This window comes from Xiphophorus hellerii, chromosome 3 (genome assembly GCF_003331165.1).
Source record: "Xiphophorus hellerii strain 12219 chromosome 3, Xiphophorus_hellerii-4.1, whole genome shotgun sequence".
NCBI classification, from domain to species: domain Eukaryota; kingdom Metazoa; phylum Chordata; class Actinopteri; order Cyprinodontiformes; family Poeciliidae; genus Xiphophorus; species Xiphophorus hellerii.
Window position 1 is genome coordinate 7,013,905 of NC_045674.1, and position 24,183 is coordinate 7,038,087.

At 37.0% G+C, this 24,183-nt stretch overlaps 1 protein-coding gene across 1 annotated transcript in view; it reads left to right on the forward strand.

Annotated features, from left to right (window-relative positions):
* The window catches only part of znf385d (zinc finger protein 385D), a 106,231-nt gene extending 82,591 nt beyond the window's left edge, over positions 1-23,640 (forward strand). The window contains exons 5-8 of the mRNA XM_032558641.1: positions 12,028-12,348; positions 15,900-16,081; positions 19,987-20,088; positions 22,673-23,640. Coding sequence (XP_032414532.1) covers positions 12,028-12,348; positions 15,900-16,081; positions 19,987-20,088; positions 22,673-22,915 — 848 coding nt within the window. The 3' untranslated portion in view covers positions 22,916-23,640. The remainder of the gene's footprint in view (positions 1-12,027; positions 12,349-15,899; positions 16,082-19,986; positions 20,089-22,672) is intronic.
* The last annotated feature ends 543 nt before the right edge of the window (positions 23,641-24,183 follow it).

The window sequence follows — 24,183 nt, forward strand, 5'->3', positions numbered from 1 at the left end:
TCCTCTTGTAGCCTGATCTTCTTCGACTGGAAACCTCAAGAAACGACCTGTCACAGGTCATTAAACAGACATTTTGTGTTCAACATGAATTTCATTAGCATCAGAAACACAATTACCACATTCTTTAATATCATCTTCATTACAGTCAGCATAATCAAACGATGGTTTCACCTAAAAATGAATTTGTTTTGTTATTTTCCATCCAGGGAAATTATTTTAATCCTTTTTATCAAAGAACGCAGACTTTGAAGGAGACCACATCCGCAGGGCACCAGGAAACCAGCTGCAAAACTATAATGACAAAACAGAGATCAGATTTATCCAAAGGCATCATTCATTTGTGTAATTCAACACAAACATCTTCAATTCACTTTGTGTTCAAGTGAATCCTCCAACGCTCGTGGCTCTGTGGCTGTTATCTTCGAAATAAGTGTGAAGCCGCTTCTCCAAGCAGCCCCACCCCCGCCTCGCATGACACAGCTTGTATGACAGATTCCAGAGTCCTGGAGCTCCGAGCTCCAGGGCAGTCTGTGTGCAAAACCATGAGCAACACATCACGTGAAACCTTATCTCCTACTCTGTCCAGTTCTGTTCATAAAATGGTGGATGTGATCCCTTCAATTTACGTTTCTATTATAATATACTATAGCTCCTAACCGATGGAAAACACCAAAACCCTGTAATCATTTGCTTCAAAAGACATGTTTCCAAAGTAACATGTTCCCAGAATGTTAAACATATGCAGATCTTTTCTTAAACCAATCTTGTAAAAATAGGATTAAACAAACGAAACAAAACAATCACAAAAACTTAAAAATGTAGTTGTAAAGCTTACATGTACCACCAAAAAATGAATAACAATGTGAATTAAACAGTCCAGTTTAAATTACTTTCATAGAACAAACTAGATCTTATTGGTTATCTGTGTAAATCATTTTACATGCGTTCCTTAAACAAAATTCAAAAGTTAGACTTGGAGAAATTATAATGAAACAAATCCAGACATTTTCAAAATACACCAATTGTACCTAGGGTTATACTTGTCGTCGAATTTAAAGTTTTATTCAAAATCGTTTTAAATGGATGTAAATCAAAACAAAAATCAAGTTTAGAAAAATCATTATAATCCCACCTGTGTACGTTTCCTGATTAATGATAACTTTAATCAATGACAGATTCTTCAAAACATTTCTTAAAACATTCATGCTCCATTAAATTAATGCTCTGAAAATGGCTGACACAATAATATTTTAATTTCTATAATTATTTTCCCAAGTTAATTAACCAAAATATGCTTCATTTTCACTATAAATTTATCTATTTTCTCAAAATATGTTAGCCCATTGTCAGAAAATGTTTTAATGGAGAACAACTCAAATCCATTTAAAATAAGCACATATCAGACATATTCTTCAAAAGTTTTGTTTAAGTAATATAAGTGTTTCAGTAATCTAATTAAGTAATATAAAAATAACCCATAACATATTCTCCCTCTGTATGATACATTACTGGCTAATGTATCATCAGTACCTAATATGTTAACTAACGATGTTGATTAAACGGGGTCATTATTTTACTGAGAAATTCTACCCAATACCGCCCCGTCCTAACAGGCAAACTGTCAAAACAAACAGAACAATTTATTATAGCATGCTTTAAACCTTCAAGATTACTATTTTCAAAAAAAAAAAAAAAAAAAAAACATTTCACATTACAGTTTTAAAGCTCAGTATTCAATTTCACTCTCATGTTATCAAATAATTCGTCGTAGAAACTTCTCAAAAATTTTCAGCAATGTTTGACAAAACGTGTATACCAATTAAAAACTCAGTGAAGGTTATGCATAAACCAGCCAGAGAGACGTTGAAAGAGAAAAAATATAGTCTTAGTTAAGAAAATGTAAAAATGATAAATTTCGAAAAATACTGGTCAGAATATAACCAAATCTACAAATGAAAGAAATTAAACTAAAGACCAAAGTTCCCTATCCCCTGGTGAACGGGTCCAGAGGAAACTGATAACTCAAAAAAAAAAAAAAATAATAATTTGTTATATTTAACAAAATAGACAAAGAACTGACACAAATAGCCAAATAAAAAGTCAGACTAATGAAAAGAAATTTAAAGATAAAATCCTAAACTACTCACTACTACAATTGTAACTTATATTCAGACAGTTTATCAGGAGGTATTTTAAACAATGGGGGAGAAAATCACGTGCCTTACAGCTGCTCGTTCTCCCTTGCTGAACTTCTGTGAGCAGAGGTTGTTTTGTACTTAAAAACGTGGTTTGCAAAGAGGCTTCACATGTTAATTAGTTGAATCTAGTGGGGGTAGAAGTTACAGCACAGGTCTGTGCCCCCCCCTTTTTGCGGAGCTGCTGCAAGGGGGCTGCTGCAAGTCCCCTAATCTACATTATTCTCTAAAAAAGTTCCACCAAATCCTCTTTGATTAACCCATAAGTTATTTCTAACTTAATATTATCCTTCAACAACAAATTTCGTAAATTTTAGCAAAATTTTCTATATTAAATCAATTTCTATTTAACAAGAGAGTGACTTCTAATTTATTCTGTCTAATTATCAGTAAGTCCTGTAGATTCAACAATATTTTATCTATCGTAAAGTTTTGGTCAGTTTGAAAAAGACTGATTGTGAAAATATCTAGAGTCAGTTGTATATTGCAGTTTGTTGTTATCTGAACAATTACCTCTTACAGTTAGAGCCTGTTTCTCTAAAAATCTTCGTTTTTTTTTTTTTTCTTATCCTCAACTCATGAAAAAAATCCTATTTTACTCATTGTATGTTATTCCATTTTCCTACTACCTTCACAGCCTTAGAAGGAATAATTAACATTATATCCACTATTCAGTTCTCAAGTCTATATAAATTTTTATTTAATTTATTTCATAGCTGTACCTAATCAGTTATGTATTTATCTATTTATCCATTCAGCATATTTATGTATTTAACTATTAATTTGCCAAGACAGCATTTCTAGAATCCTCTGTGACCTAATTTTCTTGGCTTATTCTTTCTTTCGTTATTTATTTATTCATTTATTTAACCGTAGAACCCATATTGTAATTTCAATTCGTTCAGATAATGTATTTTATCAAGATTCTATCCTTTAATCACCTTCCAAACTGTACACTGCAGGTCACACTTACTGCTGTTATTGTTTAATTTTAAGAAGTTAGTTCAATTTAACACAGAGGATGTTTGTAAAAACTAGAAATTTTGCACCATCAAACAGCACTGAGAAAAATTCAGTATTTATATGACATAAAATACCAAATGGTATTTTATCTCCAATCACACACTCTGTCAAACCAACATGAATTATAACACAAACAAAAACACACAACACATTACAGAAAACACAAAACACACACATCTGGCCAGGTTTTATAGTCAGTCAAAATTTCATCAGTCCCCAAGTGTCAGTCTGTGGTCATTATTCTATCAAATTTAACTGTAATTTTTATCAAATTTACTGAAATTTATATCAAATTTACTGAAGCTTCAGGAATTGTCCAATGTTTTATTAACATATTTTCATGTGTCAATTTAATTAATTTTAAAGTCCAATCGTCAGGAACCTTTTAATTCCCCGTGCACGTTTAAAAAGAGAGACATCTCAAAGTTATGTAAAAATCAAACCACAACCAATAATTTTGTTTTCTGGTACCAGTTTTATTTACTTATCTCTTATTTTATTTATTTATTTATTTTTAAACTAAACGACCACGTGTTCGCCATCGTTCTACTTTCCCCGTTAAGACGAACCCCGACCATAAAATAGCGTATAGCACGTGTCGCAACTCAGTGTCCATAATAACTTCACAATAAAACGCAGCAAAATCAACTCAAATTCACACAAGCAGCGCTTTTCAAACAGCGTTCCGCACAAAGCAATTAACGCATACACACGCACAGACACACAGACACCCACAAAACTCTGGAGGACAAACAGCGCACTTCCACGGCAGCCGGCACACAAATCAGTACACACAGAGAAATACAGAGACACAAACGGTTTCAGACGAACGTAAAAGACAGACGGGGGATAAATAAAATAAAATAAAATGCCGGCTAAAAACTGCATTAATTTCCAAACTTATAAACTTAGTCCTATATTCTCCGCGAGTGATGCAACTCGGCCCAATCCTGTGAATTTTCCAACTTGTAAACTGAGTCCTCCGAGTGATACAACTCAAAAGCCAATATAAGTCCAATAGAGCGATTCAGCTCGATTCCAATATAAGTCCTGTTTCAAGAGCGATTCAACCCCTTTTTCAATGTTTGACCAGAGAAAAATTAATTTAACATACTTTTCAAGATTTAACCGATGAATAGAGCGATTCAACGCGAAACCCAATATAAGTCCAATAAAGCGATTCAGCTTGATTCCAATATAAGTCCTATAGAGCGATTCAACTCCTTTTCAATGTTTCACCAGAGAAAAATTAATTTAACATACTTTTCTAGATTTAACCGATATAGGCCAATATAAGTCCGCTGGAGCTGAGTCAAATCTCCGGGCCGATTCAAGCCCACACTAAATTTCATGCACTTAAAAATTCATTATTTCAGAGGCACAAGAACGAATCCTCAGGGCTAAAGAAGACAATTAACAAACCCAGCAATTCCGACAGAGGCTACGTAAACTCCTACTGTCTCGACCAGCCACGATCACTTGTAGTGTGCACGTTCCGTCCAATTAGTAAACAACAGACTCTTTTAAAAACAATCTGTATTCTCCTGCAGCTGCGAGACTCTGCGTGGCTGCGCACAACAAAAGAGTAATTAAAAAACGTCTTACCGCACGAGCCGAACGGATCGATCGGGGAGAGACCGCCACCCGCCAAGATTCCAGAACCGGACGAAGCCCCCAAATATTAAAAATGAGGATCATTAATGCTAGCTTTGGACAAAACGTTTGGATCCTTCCTCTTTTCCTTTTGCCCGGGATCGAGCGGCGTTCTCCATGAGCGACCCGCACCCGCGTGCTGTTAAAACGAAACAACGACAAAGCGTGTTGACGTCACAGATCACAGAGTTTAATCTCATACAAAGCAATGAACAACAAAGCTGCAGAGGAACAGAGATATGCATTTTCTCATAAAAATAAGACACACAAGGGAAGACAAACGAACATAAAGACAGACAAAGGCGCCCAACTTGGAGAGAAAAAGATGGAAAAAAAAAACTTCTCTCTTTTTCTTAACACGGAATCTTAAAGTAAAAAGGTGTTTCCCTATTTAATATATGCAGGCAAGGCGTTCCGTTCTTTGACCAATCAGAAACTCCCTCAACACCCAGAGATCCTGGGACTCCCCCTATCTCAGCTCCGATGTCTGGCTTTTATCTAAGTCAAAGGGCGGACGACTTCGTCCTGGGCCGCGCCAGGTACGGGGAGAGGCGCCAAAGAGTCTGTAACTCCTATCAGAGTGTAAATTTTATAGCTTTGTGTCTGTCAGCGGGGGAGGAAAAAAGGCCCTGCTTTGGCCTGCTTCTTCAGCTGAATTCCCAAATGTTCAACAGAAAACTATTCTAAATTAAAGTGTTGGCTATACCTTTACACATGTCGTGGATTAGCTATATTAAGCACCAAACAATAATTATTTTCTTTACAGCGAACTGATACCTGGGATCGATTGGACTGGATGTGGGACTGAACCGAAGAGCCTTGAGACAAAATATGTTGGGAATACAAAGCTCTCATGTGACGTCACACGTCTCTGAACTTTGTAACTGACAGACACTTGGGCAGGCAGTTGCTATGACAACAATAAACAAGCCACAAGCTTATGCTGCGTTCACAACGAACGCGCAAAAACGACGTTTCAAGTTGGACGCATGTCCACTTTGAAGTCAGACGAGAGACACTTCGCTCCAGACGCGTCAAAATCGCTTTAGAGACGCGTCGGGACGTTGTTTTCCGTTGCCAGGTTGTTTGGACAATAGCGGATGACATTGAGAGAGTGGCACCAAAGTGTTATGTAGTGAAAGCTTCTGCAATCATAATGGAAGCTCAGATGTCTTTGCTGAACATTGTGTGTTCAGTTTCTATGTGAACACTTTTGCGAAGTGCAGCTTCATTTAGCCAATTACCAGAAATGTGTTTGATGTGCCATATTTTCAACTGCTGCGAAAAACAACCCAAGTACTTAAAAAAAAAAAGAACAAAAAAAAAGCAGGTGGTTTTTGGCACGAAAGTTTTTTGTGTCTGGGAAAGTGAGTCATTTCAAAAACCTCCCAATTGTTAAATCGCATTCCATGGGCCGTTACCTAGCAACCCCACACTAGCCCAGAGCTCGTTACCTAGCAACACAAGCGAGTTCCAACACATTTCCAGCAGTTTACTAGGATTTAAAGTCACAAGACGCCCTTGTTGCTAAAAAAGATCAGAAAGGAACTGACTACACTAAAATATGATGGACATGTTTTTACAGCATATAGATCTATACTAACCTGTTCAAGGAAGTATAATAGGTCACCTTTAAAATACATTTAATGCTGTTTTTATCAATTGGGGAGACTTTACATAACTTAGTATAAATAGTTTTTAAAAATCTAGGAATACAAATGTTTTTCTACATTCTGTTTAGTTTTTTACACTTTTCTAAACATAGAATATAATTTACTGAAGTTGCAGACTTTTCTCGACTGCAGAGGAACTACTGTACATTTCCACTTCGAACTTTGACTTGAAAATGGGAGTTAAATGGTTCTGGTTATTTTTTTGTGTTTAAATATGTAGACGGTAGATTGTCAAGAAAATCCGAGCTCATCCCACTTCCCCATGCTGGAGATTTTAGTTTAACAGTAATAATAAATAAAGTTATCTTTAAAATGAATCACTCAAGTGACATCTAGGCCCAGCAGTAGACTTAAGTGTCAATAAAATAAATCTGGTTGTGTGTGTTGTTTTTGTCTCATGCAAACTTTGCTTTAATTCTACTTTTCTCTATCTAATCATAAGAAATCATAGTCAGTCAGAGAGAGTCATTAAACAGGAAAAGCAGGTTTCCTGGAAAAAGAGGAAGTTTCCAGCCTGCAGATTTATAAAAATAGCTGAGACTATTCCTTAGGTTAAAGCATGAAAGTTTTAAAGAATGAAATCTAAACATTTGAGTAATTTGATAAGATTCAAAGTAAAATGCTTATATTAATATTGGTTTACTTGTAATAATACTTACACTTACATTTGTGAGAACATTTATAAGAAAAACCAGTAACCGTAACTTTAGTATCAAATAATTAGAATCATGGATTATTCTTGGTTTCTTTTCAGAAAAACATCTGTAATAACTCACATTAAGATCATAATAAGTATAATTAATAAGTTATGGTTATAAAATCATAAATGAATGATAAATCAGAGAAGCTGAAGAAAATAAATGTGATATAAGTTATGGTTATAAAATTATAAATGAATGCTAAATCAGAGAAGCTAAAGAAAATAAATGTGATATAAATGTGATTTTTACATTGAACTTGAAATGGTGTAAAAAGGTGTAACTGCAATTAAACATCACTGATATGTTGTAGGTAGATAGTAGGTGAAAGGTGAACGGTTAAGGGAAAAAGGGGAACTAACAGGAGAGCAGAGATGATCAACGCCTTATTTAGGTGAAAGGTTGTGAAGACAATGGACAGGAGGTTGAGCAACCCTGAGACATTAGCACAGATATCAGGACATAATGTCTGAAGGACAGTGATGGATATGAGATCATCTGTCCAAGCAGACAGCCAATGAAAACGCACCAAAAGGGTGGATAAACCCTATAAAAGGTGGGTGCAAAAGAGGAACCTTTCGTTGGATCCTCCGGGCAGCTTCGAGCCAAGATCGAGATGGACAAAGAACTCTGCAGCTGAAGAAGAGCCGGGGCCACAGAGCCGAAGACTGTCCTTCTCATGGAGACCAACCCGTCAGGCCCACAACCTGTGGCTTCAAATCGCACTTCTCTCATCAGCTGGGTTCAGACCCCAAAGACAAAGATGAAGACAAAGGCAAAGACAAAGAAGAAGAACTGGTGCCTTTTTTCCTGCCAGCACCACATCCTGTGTGACCTCACCATCCATGTGGAGAGGAGGCTCATCAGACCTGCGGAGATCCCTGCCTTCATCGATCGGCGTCTTCCTCCTGCTGCAGCACCTTCTTCATCTTCAATCATCACGGAGATCCCTGCCTTCGCTGATCAACATCTTCCTCCTGCTGCAACATCTTCTTCATCATCAAGCCAGGTCTGGGGTTCGAAACGTCAAACTCCGTCCGTCTCTCTCAAAGGTTCCCTTTTTTTTTTTAGTTCTTAGTATCAGCAGTAGGGAAAGACAGACTAGATGATTGATTTTACTTATTTGATTATTTCTGCTACTGAATTAAGCTGTACTGACCCTTGCAAAACTGCCTTATTAATAAAATATTTAGCATAAAGAAAATCTAAAAGATGTTGTGGACATTCAGTTAATGAGTCACCTTAAAGTTCTTTGATGGTTGTAAAATAGCTATGATGTTTGATTCTGGAGAGGAAAAAGTTTAAAATGTTTTTAGGTTGCTGGTAGCCCAAATTTAAAACGTCATCCTTGGGACTCGCCCGAGTCACTAAAACCTACCTGGTTCAATAACAAATGCAAGTTGTAAAATAGAGAACGAGCGACCGTTAACAGGTGTGCTCTGTGAAACTAGTTGGCTGTAGGCTGCTCAGTCTGGCTAATTCACAGGGGGAAGAAGGGTGGGACACCTGGATGTAGGCCGTCAGAAAACCAGGCGAATCGTTTCTCGAAACCAGCTTAAACAGAGTTTACTTCAGTCCTGGACAGGGTAAATCCCGGCAGATTTAGGAAACTCAATTAACCCGTTAGAAGGAGAGCTGGTAGCACATCTCCCCTCTCAGAAGAGGAAGCAGAGAGTGAGACAGTAGAGACAGAAAGGAGGGGGGGGGTGTTGCGCAACAACAAGATTCATAAGATGCTGTTCATTCCGGTTAAATTGTATCGATGGAGAAGAATGGTTCTCAGTGCCGCATGAAATTCCCAAACTACAGTTTCCTAACTTTGGTGTCGTACTCCAGCCTAAAGTCTTTCACTCTGTGGGGTAAAATGGGTGTTTCTTGAAATATGTTCTGACTTTATAGCAAATTTTTACCATCATAAACCACAGCCTCATTGCATTTTGAAGCTGTCCTTGTATATTCATCCTCCGCTGACTCCTGCGAAGATCTGCATTCAAAGGCTGCAGCGGGTTTTATGATGGAGCTGCAAATTTTATAGCTGGAGTCAGTCAGGTGTAAAAGGAGAGCATTATGGGTAGAAATGTGCCTCGGAGCCATTTCAGGAGGTTAATGGATTGGATGCTCGCAAACACTCAGATAGTAAAAGTAAATATCACAGTGTGTGCGTTTCCATACGTTTATTAGGCGCTCATTCAGAGCGAGAGCAGAACCATCACAAATTTTACCACTTTATTTAGATCATTTCTGATACTTTCAGAAGCCTGTTTTATAATCTCCTGCTTGCGTTTCTGATTTCCTTTGGCTGTGGCGATCTTTGTTAAACTGTTGGCTTTACAAGGTGTTTGTGGCACCAACTGTGCTGGGATAAATAACGACCGTATATAACGGTCCACAAAACCAGCGTGACATAATTCACTATTGATCTGCTCTCCGAGCTCGCGGATCTTCATTCGGTGACGCTGCAGTGCGGAGAAGTCGGAGGCGTCGGCATCGATCAGCCGGCGTCGGCGAGGAGGAATTTCATTTTTTGGAAACGTTGCGGTCCTTCTGTATTCAACGGCCGGGACGCGTGGCGTTGTTTTTATGAGTCGAATATATCGATCCGCTGCTGTCTTTGTTCTCGGAAAATGATGTAGAAACATTTCTGTCAGGGTGGAGCAGCTCAAGGTGTTGAACACGCTGCGGATTCACAGCTTTACGTTATAAATGTACAGTATCAAGATTAACTTTAGACATGAGTAAGAAAGCATTGGTTTACAGCAATTCTTTGTAAACTGCTTCTTGTTTACACTGCAAAAACAAAAAACATTACCAAGCATTTTTGTCTAATTTTTTAGTACACTTGAAATTAGAGAAAACTAACTTACAAGTAACTTTTCAGAACAAAACAAGTAAACAACTCCTTAATATTGATGAAAAAAGTACTGGTTATATTATCAGATTATTTCCCTTTTATCAAGACATTTTTCCAATATTATAAGTGAAATTGAACTAGAACTTTTTCATCAAAATTAAGGAATTATTTACTTAAAACAAGCTCCCATCTTGCTGACAAGTTACTTGTAAGTTTCTTTAATTTCAGGATATTTGCATTGGAAACTAGACAAAAATACTTGGTAATATTTAGTGTTTTTGCAGTGCAAACAGGAAGCAGTTTGAAAATAATTATTATTTCAAGTGTAATAAGATATTTGCACTAGAAACTATTTGGTAAGATATTGTGTTTTTGTGACTTGTAAATGTAGGTCTGACACAATAACAAATTTTGTTGGACGATAAATCGTTCCAAATTATTGCGATAAACGATAATATTGCTGTTTTGAGACAATTTTCAAGTAATATAATGTTAATAGTGGAAGAGCACATTCTAAAATATCAATAAACTTTAAATTCTAATGAACATGTAACACTAGGACTGGAAGACTTTTTAAATATCCCAAATAAATAAGCAAAACAACAAATAAACTGAATAATAAAGCCTCTAGAAACAAAGCTGTCCTTCAAAAAAAGGCTTTTTGAGACCAATAAACCAAACTGAAGAATTATTTTGTCCAGTTTTTGGTAGGAAGAAACAAGAACAACAAATCAAGAAAATGAAAATTATTGAGCTTGTTTTAATTTATCATTTGATTAATTAATCTACTTGAAAACAAAACCACTACTATCATATTTAGATTAAAACGCTAATTAAAGCTAATTATTCTAAAAAATGGACCAAAACATAAGATTGGACATTATCAGTAATGAAACCCCGAACTGAAACCTTTGTTTGGATCAAAGTTTTTGGTTTTGTCTTGATCAAAAAGCCCTGAAGGTTTAAATTTAAAGAGCTGGATCCGAAGGATGCTTGCAAAAATTACATCAATTGGTCTATTTGACGTTCAAAGCTAAATTTTCTGTGGTTTAGGAAGCAGCAGCAATTTTATTCCTCCACATTATGTTGAATAAAATTTGTGGGTTTTTTCACAGACTATTATTGTTGCTTAGGGGAATTAATTTCATTATTGCGCCTCGTTAGTGTCATCAGTAATAATTAAAAAAACATGGGAACAAAACGGAAAGAATACAAATATCTCATAATTTATGAATGTATTATTGCTCATTATTTAGGAGGATTGCTTCAGGTTTCACTCTATTAAATAAATACATAAATGAGGTGAAACTGAGCCTTATGTTGTATTGCTGTTACTTTAATTATAAGTAATGTACAATTAGACTCGTGGTTTTATTTTCTGTGCCAAAACATGAGGAACTGACCATGAAGTGTATTTTGAATGTGACAAACGGAAACATCCTGTGATTTGTAAATCCCTTCATTGATTTAAAACATGCTAAGCTTTTTTTTTTATCTGTTTATTTGCTCAAAAACTGCTGTAACAGGATCAGATCTGTCTGTTTCTTTACACACTGATGTACGTCTGGCAAAGCAGGAAGGTCGTTTATTTGACCTGGAGGGGAAAAAAAGTTTGATTTTCTTCATTCAGCAGTCTCTCACTGCACAAACTCTTCCGCTGAGTGAAATCGCATTGCTTTCTGCTTTACTGACTGCAGCTGACAAGCAGGTTGGTCCAAGTTGTGTCTGAGACAATCCCTTTCTATCACTATTTTTTTTATTTCACTTTGGTGGGATTTTTAAAATGTATTTCTAATATTTAAATGAAAAATCTGTAGAATGTTCAGATTTTTTATCCAATTATTTTATTAATCATCCAAATTTAATAATCGCTTACTAAAATAATTGTAGTTTTAGCCCTAAACCAAACATAATTTCCACTTATTTTTCCACAGATGTCACCTCTGGATCAACGGCTTCCCCCCTGATCAGACCAGCGAGCCCCACGGCGACCCCAGCTGCACCCTCACCTGAGCCGTTAAGCTCTCTGAAAGCTCCAGGTGACGCGGACGCCTCCGACGCTACCTTGGCTTCTCACGGAGAGGAGAAGCCGCCGAAAACAAACTCACCCTCAGAAACGGACGCAGACCACCAGGCCGAAGCTGAGACGGAGACCGACACGGAGACAGAGGAGGAGAAAGCCCGGCGCCTCCTTTACTGCTCGCTCTGCAAAGTGGCGGTCAACTCTGCGTCGCAGCTTGACGCTCACAACACCGGTAAGAAGAAAAACGAATATAAAGACCTGATCTACTGCATGAGGTTCAGTTATTTCTAATTTCATAAATAAGATTTAGGCTTAAAGAGAGAAAACTATCTCCAATATAGAATTTTTTTTTTTTTTTAAAGTTTGTTCATATAAGAAAATGCTTATGGTCACTAACAGGGCTGATCAATAGATCAATAACAATGCAATAGACATATCAGTATCAATAGATGACACATATGACAGAATATTCAATAATTTTACTGAACTCTAATCCAGAGCCGCGCAAGAAAGACTTTAGCTGCTCAGAAAGGTTGGTGGAATCAGCTAACTCACTTTGGTTACCTAGCAACAGCTTGTGAAGTAACTTTTGGTTACCTAGCAACACCCTGTGGAGAAATTTGCACTGCAGCAGTTTAAAGTTTAGCCACAGTGCCTTTTAACTGTTTAAAAAAACCATAAAAAACAACGTGGAGTGAAAACTGTGGATAAAACAGGACAGGTAAAATCACCAGCTTGGCAGTACAACAAAACAAATCAATAATTACACTGCAAAAACTCAAAATATTACCAAGTGTTTTTGTCTAGTTTCCGGTGTCTTATCTTATTACACTTGAAATTAGAAAAAACTAACTTGCAAGTAACTTTTCAACAAGATATATGAGCTTGTTTAAGTAAATAATTCCTTAATACTGATGAAAAAGCGCTAGATTAATTCACTTTTAAAAAGACATTTTCCCTTGTTTGCAGTGAAATAATCTGCCAACAGGACAAGAACTTTTTCATCAATTTTAAGGAATTATTGACTTGAGCTCTTGCAGTTTGCTGAAAAATTACTTGTAAGTTAGTTTTTTCTTATTTCAAGTGTAATAAGATATCTGCACTAGAAACTAAACAAAAGTATTTGGGAATATTTGTGTTTTTGTATTGTATCTATCGACTGATAAAGTCTTAAATCGTGATGCACGTTTTCAGCAGTTCTGTATAGAAATAATGTTTCCAAATCCCTCTGCCAACAAAATGTTTCAACATACGACATCATAATGAGTCTGTTGCTTTTCACAACCACCAGCATCCAGTTGATTTATATAAAAAGGAAATTCTTGGAACATTTCAATATTTATCTGCAGGATTCCCAGCATGACTGTCACAGAAACTCCTACACAATAAAACTCTCAGTTGAGCACAGACAGATTAATAGTTACACCACCTTGTGCAGAACGCAGCTCTGATTCAGAAGAGAGAACAAGTTCCTTTCATAACCAAACAGCTGGAGTTTTCTCTGACATCTTTTGTTCTGTCAGTCATTTTTTAGTCTTTGTAACATTCAGAAAGAAATTCTACCATTTATTAAAGCGTTGATACGTTTAACAGTTTGGACTCCTTTTGCAAATGGCTTCATATGCTGGTAGTATGAATGCAAATTACCATTTTTTGTGACTTCATATATATTAAAAAATATATAAAATATATAGAAATGTAAACTATATTTCTCTTCCCCTGAGGTTTCATATCCTCTTGTGTGACGTAAACATTACTGAACATGTTTTATGGTGGAGTTGGTGCAACAATTACTGCAAGGATGAACTGATGTGTAAACTATCACAATATTTTGTGGTACTGTTGTGAGAATGATTAAAAAAATTATGTTTAAAAGACTATTTAATACTTATTTTTAGGTAACTGTATGGCTATGACTACATGGAACAGCATTCATGGGGCCACAAACACAAATACTGCTCTTGGAAAAACATAACTGAAACTACACATAGTTACACATTTAATCATATTTTCAGATTTACTGATATTTATTGATGCTCTAATGGAACAAACAGTGGAGAAAAGTATTAAAAATAACATTTCTGATAACACTGTCAGTCCTGGTTTTTTTCTAACATTATTAACTGAATTTATGGAAACAACAATAAATGAGAATTCTTATCTTAATAAGAATTAATATAAAATGATTTATTGAACCAGACTACAGACACATAAAAATGATAAATGTTTTGCTTTGGTGGGATGTGGTACAGTTACGGTTGTACAATAAGTAAATAATGGGGCTCCATACACAACCCTGAGGAACGCCATTCCTGAGTGAGATGGAGAAGGGAAGTTTAAGGTCCAGAAAATATTTGCAAGTTCGGATTTTGTCCAAAAGCAGATGGTGTTGGAGAGTCCCTGACGTAGTAGCTTGTTAAATCTGGAGTTTAAATTAACGGAGCGCATCACTTAAAACAAGGGTGTCCAAAGTGCGGCCCGGGGGCCATTTGTGGACCAAGGAGTAGTTTTGTTTGGCCCCTGGTCACAGGTTGAGAATAGTTTTAATGGTATTACAGCAAATAAAACTGATGCCGATGGAGACTTTTTGTGTTTGTCCTTGTATTAGATTTTCAGTTACAAATCTAAAACAGAACATTTTAGGTACAAAACAAGTCCTTTTCTTTTATTAGTCGTATTTTTGTTTTGTTTTTGCATGTTGCTTTAAGTAGGGCCATAAATCATAAACAGGCTTCATCACAGCCAATATGGCCTAAATATGGTTGGTTTTCAACTTGACAATTTTGGCCCACAGTACAAATCAGTTCGCTGATTTAAAGCATTGAAGAACATGGTGCGTTTACATGCTACTTGTGTGCTTGGAAATAATCTGCTTTATCGTCCATGAAGCACACCGGCGCGTAGGTCCGGTCCGGTCCGGTCCGGCTACTTGTTCTGCTAGCAGCTTGTCATGCAGATCCAGTTGATAATAAATGAAAGTTATCCATCTCACAGAAACAGATCCAGCACATAAAGGCAAAAATAAACACGAATATCTGCGGCTTTTTCAAACTGATATTTAAAAAAGTAATAATTGGTCATGTTTAAACTTTTGATGTCACAACTTTTCTCTTGTTCTTCTTTTGTGTTGCTTTCAGAGGCTGTTAACTTTTTGGTAACTGTGTGTCAGAAACAGCATCAGTCTTTGAGAGTCAGGCGCTTTATGCCTTGGTAAAGGTTTTTAATAACCTGGGTTTTGTTTTTTTCCTCTGTAATGAGGAATTCTATTTAATAATAATAATACAGAATGTCAAACTCAGTTTACTTCCAATTAGTGTTTAGAGAAGCTACAAACCCTGTTAGTAAAGCAGGCTGTGTTTCTTTTGCTGTCATAAATATGAGCTGACTTTATATATATATTACATATATATATATATATAATATTACTGACTTTCATGCTGTTCAGTTCAAAAGGCTAAAGAGCTTCAGAGCTGCATGTTTTCTGTTTCCAATAAAAACTGTAAAAACCTTTAGAGTTCCTCTAACCCTGTTTCTTTGTGGGTTAGTAATTGTCTCTCCTGAGTCAAACGCAGCTCAAAGCTTTTAAACTGGTGAGTCTTTGATCGGGGATGTTTTGGGATAATTTACAAGCTGACCCTTCAACTCTGATTCTCGTATTTCAGAAGTCACCCGAGCAGCAGCGGCAAACCCCGTATTGAACTTCTTTTCCTCCCCCCCTGCGGCCGTTTCTCCAGAGGTGACAATCATGTCGTGACACGTCTCGTTTCCTGTTCCGACCCGCAGGTACGAAGCACAAGACGATGCTGGAGGCCCGCAGCGGCGTGGGCTCCATCAAGTCTTTCCCTCGACCGGGAGTCAAAAGCAAATTGGCTTCATCCTCCAAATCATCAACTGGCCTGCAGAACAAAACCTTTTACTGTGAGACGTGTGACGTGCATGTCAATTCAGAGACTCAGCTAAAGCAGGTGAGATTCACAGACTGGAAACTGGGTTTTAGTTTGAAATTGAGACGTAATTTCAAAGAAAATGCTAATTTAATTGTTTTTTGTTATTCTTTTTGAGTTTTTTTAACCAAATACTGTGTTTCTCACACAAGTATGTCACCTTGAAATTCACAGAATTGAGCCGGAATAATTGTTTAACACAATAAATTATTCACATTTGCATAACATGTCAAAATATTTAATGGAAAGGCTCAACGTGGCGCTTTCTGAGGGCTGTGGGAAGCCAACACGCCTCCCTCATGTGTGCTGTTGCATCAGCTGAAGGAGGATAAGGAAGGAAATAATAAATCAGAGAACAACCCCGTACTTTATGCAAATGATGTCTTTGAATACTGAAACTGACACACAGGCTGCTGTAATGCAGCTCCGCTTGCTGATCCGTCCATGTATTATTAGGCAGAATGAGGGATCGTATGCAGAAGAGTCATGTTGGGGTAAAAGGATTCCCCTTCTGTCACGTTTATGACATAAAGTACAGAGCAAGAATCTTTAACTACTCATAATTTCTCCATATTTTCCCTCCAACCCACCAGAAATCCTTACAGCATGTTAACACTACCCAGATTTTTCTGTAATTAATCTCTCTTCAAGTAAAATGTGAGTCATTGTCAGTTTTGCTGAGTTTTGCTTTGTCTATTTATTTAAAAGGGGTCATATTATGCTAAATTTACATTTTAAGTTTCTGTTCTTCCATTTTGGGGTATTCAGCTTTGAAAATCAGCTCAGGGCTTAAAAAAAACACTTTATTGGCAATGGATTATTGATTTCTGGTTGTATGTATATTTTGATGGAGAGAAAATCCAAAATAAATTCAAACTTGTGCATAAAAATGTAACTTTTTTTATCATTGCAGCTGTACATTGTTTAATTGTTGCATCCTTGGAACAGAAAAGTGTAGATAAATCATTAACCATGAATGATTAGTAAGTGTAAATAAACCAATATAATATTTTATATGTAAAAGGTTCATTTCTGGATCTCTGCAGTTTGGTACCGAACCTTCGTTTGATTTGTTTTACGTCAGAAATCGGCCCGGTGTTATCAGAGCCAGCCTTGATGTTTCTCTCTGAAAAACAAACAGGTTTTCTTTAACTTTTCACGTCTGAAGAGCAGAGATTCCCCACAAACAGGACGCGTCCCGAACGGTGAAGAATTTATGAAGCAGCTCCAAGCCAAGGCAAAAGTGTGAATGTACGACCCTCTGCAAGGATTGGAGAAATTTAAACCGGGGCATAAATCAGGTTTTTGGTAACAGGATGTACCCACACTGACCACACAGCTGTTTGTCATATTTCAGAAAGAGGAAAGCCACATTCTCCTCGCTATTTAGCAACATGCTAATAAATCAGACCATGGCAGGCTCAATAAGCCCATAAAGCTGAAATAGTTCTCACCAGTTAGCCAGGAAGTATGGTTGTTTGGACATGGACAAGAGTGTCAACTCGTCTAAACTTTTTAATATTTTCAAGATTTCTACACTTATTTCCATGCTTTTAATTGACATCCAAACTGTCTGGCCAGGAATAAGTTCTCAAAGGAAAAGTTTGGATGTTTTAATCAGGTGTTATAATTCAGTTCTCTTTAGTTAAAGAGCCTCGGAAAAGTTTTCATCCTCCTTTTTCTAACCTGGTGTCGCATTACGAACAGAAATCACCAAATATTTTTTGAATTGGGATTTTCTGGACATTCAGCTCCACTGATTTTCCATTTAATTGGCCAACATTTCTGTTTAAACTGAAGATAAACATCGCCACAGCATGATGACGCCACCACCATGTTTCAGTATGGAGTTGGTCAGAGTTGGGTAGTAACTAGTTACATTTACTTGAGTAACCTTTTTGAAAAAAATTACTTTTACTACACTGTACTTTTTATTTCTACTTGAGTAATTTTATGATGAAGTATTTCTACTCTTGAGTTAAATTTCTATGTTTTCTATCCACTGAATGAAAAACAAACATATTTTAACCAAACATCCACCAGACACAAACACACACCTGCAGTTTTTGTTAAAGTTTCATAAATTTTTTATTGAAAGAAACTGATTTGGAAAAAAATTATTTTGCCTGATTTTGTTATATTTTGTTACATATATGAATTATTGCCATTTTGGTTCTTAAAATACCAAAATTTCCACTTAACTTTACATTTTGGTCCATCTGATGATGTAATTATTAAATATGAAATGATTGATAATTTGATCAGTTACTCTTTACTTGAGAAGACATTTTGTTAAATACATTTTTACTCTTACTTCTACTTTTTACTTTTACTTGAATATAATTTTAAAGTTGCAGTATGTAACGTTATTTTTGAATATTTATTAAAATTGTCACTATGGTTTTGAATGGTCAAAAACAACAAATCAGAGCCAGGAGGTAGGTTTTAGTGCTGTCAGTCAACCTCGTGTACACGCTGCTAATTATGCTAACGGCCAATTTACCGTTTCGAAAAAACCCTTTATCTGCCTTTACTGGATAAACAGTAACAGCTTAGGCTAGTTAGCATGGCTAGTTAGCTCCTGTAAACGCTAGTGAGCATTGCGTACAGGAGAATGATTGTCAGTACTAAGACCCTCCTCCTGGCTCTGATTGGTTGTTTTTAACCAAGCTGCGTATTTCTGCAGATAGCAGTAGGACCCCATGAAGGAGTTTGATTTTTTTCAGATTATCTGTTTCACAACGCTGTGACAGTTTTAACAAATATTTTTTTTAAATTATATATACAAACTGCAGCTTTAATGTGCAGTGTCTTTATTTTTTCCACATATTTGCATATTGTAAAAGTTATGTTGGTTAAGTCTGACCGCAGTGTTTTCTTCTCCATGTTTAAATCGGACTTCCTGTGGTTTTCTCTCATTTAAATTGTCTTCTCTACAGATTATTTATGTTTTTTTCTTTTTTATCTAAGGCCGTTACTGATAAATTTCAGATTCACATAGAAAAAACAACGGTAAGGTTTTCTTTTTTTTTTTCTCGCACACTCAATGGTCGCCTGCTGGTTAAACGATAACAACAATGACTTCTGCCTCGTGTTTTTTACTCCGTTGCCGTGGTTACACAGCCGGCCATGAAAATGTGGAAAGTAGTCGTGGACATCCAGAGGCAATCAGCTTTTATTCTTCAGCTGCAGATGTTCTTACTGCTGCACATTTCTTTAAGTTTAACGCTTTAATCTCAGTCACTTTTAACGACTGCTGTTAATCGATTAGACTAATTGATCAGATTAATCACGCTTGAAATGTGAATATGCACATTTTAAATATTGTTTTAAATCAAGTGTCTGAAGATTCCTCCAGATTTTCATATTCAGGAAGTTTAAAAGAAGTAATTTTGTTTCAAATGTTAATAATGGCTGAGAAAATAATCAGAGTTGAATGTTTGTTCAAATTTATTTAGAGTTGCTGAGTGAAAATCTGTTGTTATCTGAACCCTTAATGTTTTCTACAATGGAGAATTAGGGCCACGCAAAAAAATAAAATAAAATAAAAATCCAAAAATAAAGTCATATTCTTATGAGAATAAAGTTTTACAAGAATAAAACAAAAATAAAGTCGTATTTCGAAAATGGTCATTAGGACTTTTTATACCCTAAGACTTTGTCGTAGTTTTTTTTTTTTTTTTTTTGCATGAACCAGCAAAAAAAAAATCTTTTTACTTACTGGAAAAAAGATACTGATTATTAATAGCTACTCTGTTCAGCCCCAATTAATTAAAATAATTTATTAATGGTAAAAAAAAAAATTAAGTATGTTTCATGTTCAGTTCTTCTTCACTGTAACATAAAATCTCAAAGTAAACAAAGTGAATTGGTTCCTTTTTTCATGTCATTGAAATTTTTCCTCCCTTATTTCTTTTCTCTTTTAGCACATCAGCAGTCGGCGTCATAAAGATCGAGCGGCAGGTAAACCAGCGAAGCCCAAATACAGTCCCTACAGCAAACCTCAGAAAGGCCAGACCAAACAGCCGGTGAGTCTCTGCAGACAGAAAGTCCATTTCCAAACCAACCAGTCGTCGTGTCGACAACAGACACTCGTACAACACCGCACCAGAGTCAGTATGTACGGGAAAAAAAGTGGAGCAAATTTCCACCCAAAAACACCAACAGTTTTGGTTTCATCTCAGAAATTTTCTGGAAAGAAAATTTGAAATTTCTGAATATGAAAAGTTGAAAATTTGCTAAAACTAAATCTGGAATTTAAGATTAGTCCCAAAAATTTTCTAGAAAAAATTACTTTTGGAACTCAGAAATCTCCAGGTTTTATAGAAAACTTCAGGGAAATTTCAGATTTTTTTTCAAACTTTTTTTTTTTTTTTTTTACAAAATTTTTGACTTTTTGAGTTCAGACATTTCCTTTTTTCTAGAAAATGTCTGAGATTAACCTCAAAATTTCAGATTTTTTTCTATCAAAATATTCAACTTTCCAAGCTCAGAAATTTCCAAGTTTTCTCCAAATTTTTGTTTACAAAATGTTTAACTTTTGGAGTTCAGAAATTTCCATGTTTTTCTAGAAAACGCCTGAGATTAATCTAAAATTTAAAAGTCGCCAAGTTTATTTCTAACAAATTTTTGACTTTTGGAGCTCAAAAATTTTCTTGTTTTATTTAGAAAATTTCTGAGATTATTCAAAACATTTCTGGACTGAAATTTACTCTTCTTTTTTATTTTTTCTACCTATAACATTGCTGATACGCCGTTGTGGATTTGTCAGCTCATGCGCAGCAGCAGTTTCATCTTTTACCTTCGTGGTAGGAGGATTTTTGTTGGAGGGAAAATTGGAAAAATCAGTGAGCAGTTTTAAGGCTTCTCCATGAAGTGATCTTCGATAAGTCACGTTTGGTCCAGCCGACCGCACCAGACTCGGTAAAATGTCAGCTTTTATAAGCGGACCACCTGCTAGCACGCTTTTATTAAGAAACACTACGGCCTAATTTGAAGCCTTGATATTTTATTGACAGAAATAGCATGTCTGGTCCAGCATGCTGCAGGAGGAATGCAGGCTTGGGTCGATTACTGTTTAAACGTGATTGTAAATGTCATATTTAACTTATTCTGAGGATTGTGGTCGGACACATCAAAGCGGCTCACGTTGATAAACCCCAGAACAAAAGAGAGAGCAGAAATAAATTTTTATTTACCTGGGGTCGTTGTTGAACTTTCTGGAACCTGGCAGCAAATCGTTGCTCTTTTCTGGCTCCAGTTTTTGATTGTCACATACGGTAGATATAAAAAGAACCATGTGGGTTTAATGTGGGGAGCTGTTAATCTTACAAAAAAGCCCAAGACGATGTCGTTCATCACACCCACTGTTTGCAGAGACCAGGCAGCAGGGATATCAGTGAGGGGGAAATGGCTTTTTCTGAAACCCATCATTGACTGAGTTAACGGAGAGGAGCTCCTCTGATGAGCGCCGCGTACAGAGCGCTTCCCGTTGGGCTGCGACGCACCAGCCGCTTATTGATAACCTGTGACGGCGGCTGCTATGCTGGGAGGACGCAGCCTTTTCATCACTGATACACAAGATTAAGCCTGATAACTGTGGTGACATTTCCACGCCACGAGGATTTTCATTTTTATGCTTTTCAGATAAAACTACATGACAAAAACACAAAAACTGGCCGTTACTTTAAGATTAGAAACATCTATTTGGGAGGGTTTTCTCGGAGAGACCAATTTATTGTCTTGCTTCGATGATTTGTCACATGAGCTATTTATCTTTAGACTGTCAGACAGCGGCAGAGCTGTGGGAAGAAACTTACTCCACGTCTGACGACCAGATCAGAAAGATGTTTTTATACCTAGCTGTAAAAAAACACCATATCTAACCAGGGTTATGCCTAGCTGTAGCTAGATATAGGCATACCTAGCTACAGATAAACCTAGCACAGCTAGCTATCTAGTTATCTGTAATCAAAATGGTCTGTAAGAAAGATAGAAAATGTTACTTTGTTGGACAATTTAACTGATTTCTGCAGAAGATGGTGCCACTGCAAAAACACCAAATCTAACCAAACACTTTTGGTCCAGTTTCTACTGCAAATATCTCAGTACATTTAAAATAAGACAGAACTAAGTGTCTTATTAGGCTCCTTCACACACCGCACAAACCACGGCGCCAGCCCAACGCAGAACCCCGCCCATTAGCAATATTTTCTTAATATTGATTTTTTAAAAGTACTACTTGCACTGGCAGATTATTTCACTTATAACACATTTTTTAAATAATCTGTCGGTGGAACTAGATCTTATTTGAAATTATTGACTTAAACCAAGCTCCTGTATCTTGCTGAAAAGTTACTTGTCAGTTAGTTTTGTCTTATTTCAAATGTTGCAAGATATTTGCACTTAGAAACTGGACCAAAAATACTTGGTTAGATTTGGTGTTTTTGCTGTAACTTTCTTTTTACCTGAACAGTTTTTCACAAACTGGTAGGCTTCATGGCCACAAAAATGTTTCTCATTTGATATTTTGTCTTTAAAACTGAACAGTGTCTGTGGATTAAAGTTATTCCTTTATCAATCTGAAATGCTTGTTGTGTCTTTTACTCCCAGATTAAGCTGATCTTAGGAAAGGAGCCTCAGTGTCGCCCTCTGACGGCTCAGATCCTTCCCGCTCACTTGGCAGCGGTTGCCGCCGCCATCGGAGGCTCCTTCACACACCGCACAAACCACGGCGCCAGCCCAACGCCGAACCCCGCCCTTTTCCAGACTCAGGCGCTCCCCGCCGCACTGCTCCGCCCGGCCCCCGGGCCTGTCAGGACCTCTCATCCACAAGTCCTCTTTGCCCCTTACTGAGCCTCGTCCGCCTCAAAGACCAAACCGCGTGGAGTCACTGCAGCCTCCTACTATGCATCAGATTACTGGACATCTTCAAGCCGCCATGTTGGAACCTCCAGCTCCTCATTCGGGTGGTTCATTCAAAGCAACCGGAGCTTCTTGTGCTGGATTTATTTCTCCGATCCTGACCGAACGAGCTTTCAGTGCCATGGCTAACCCGTCCCGGACCGACCCGGAACTACAGTACATCGTACCGCAATAATGTATAAGACTAACCCTGTGAACTATGCAGTGTTGTTGCGTCCTGACTGGAATCTGGTGCGTGGCGCTTGGATCTTTGCTGACATGGAGGAGTCACTCATAAGTTAAACAGGTTGTTACTGGTACCGAGCGCTGGAGAAGCCCTCCTCTGTTCCTGTATGCACTTTAAGCTCTTTCTCTGATGTCTACAGTAGATGGTTAGACCTGTTAGGTGGTTACTGTCTTGTAAAGTGTGTGTGTGTGTGTGTGTTTTTCTTTTTTGCATTTGTCTCTGCATATCTTTATGTGTGTGTTGGGGAATGTTGGGCTACATGTGTGTGAGTGTGAGAGATATTTCTATCCATCGTAAGCCATTCCAGTTGTTATCCAGCATCCATCGTCGCCTACTGTCTCACTGCAAAAACACTAAATTACACCAAGTATCTTTGGACTAGTTATAGTGAAAATATCTTAACATACAAAGAAAAAGCCAAATCGACTTAGAAGTAACTTTTAAGCAGAATATGAGAGCTTGTTTTAGGAAATAATTTCTTAATACAGCTTATTTCACTTAAACTTTTTTTCTCATACGTGAAATAATCTAGAACTTTTTCATCGGTATTGTGTGTTTTCCAGTTACATGGTGCCATTTTATAGCACAATCAAGCAAGTATGTTAGCTTCAGGTGTTATAAAAATGCTATATCAAATATGGCTTAAAAGAAGTTTGACTTTGTAATTTGATGCCTCTGTCTCTTTAAGAGCTCCTGCTCTTTCGGAAGCTCTGCCTTCAGGAAGTCATCACAACATGGCTGCTCTATTAACCCTTTAACAACGTTTTTACCAGCACTTCAGTGAAAAGTAGCTTCTGTAATGAGCTCAGCAGGTGAGCTGTTACACCAGGTGTTTGCTAATTGCTGCTGACTAGTCTGAAGGAGCAGGAGAGGGCTGCTCTGTGAGGCGGTATCCTGGGAACTGCAGCTCAGAGGAGGAGTGGCGCCTTGAAGGCGGAGCTAGGTCCACCCTAGTGTTTTGAACAGCTGAATG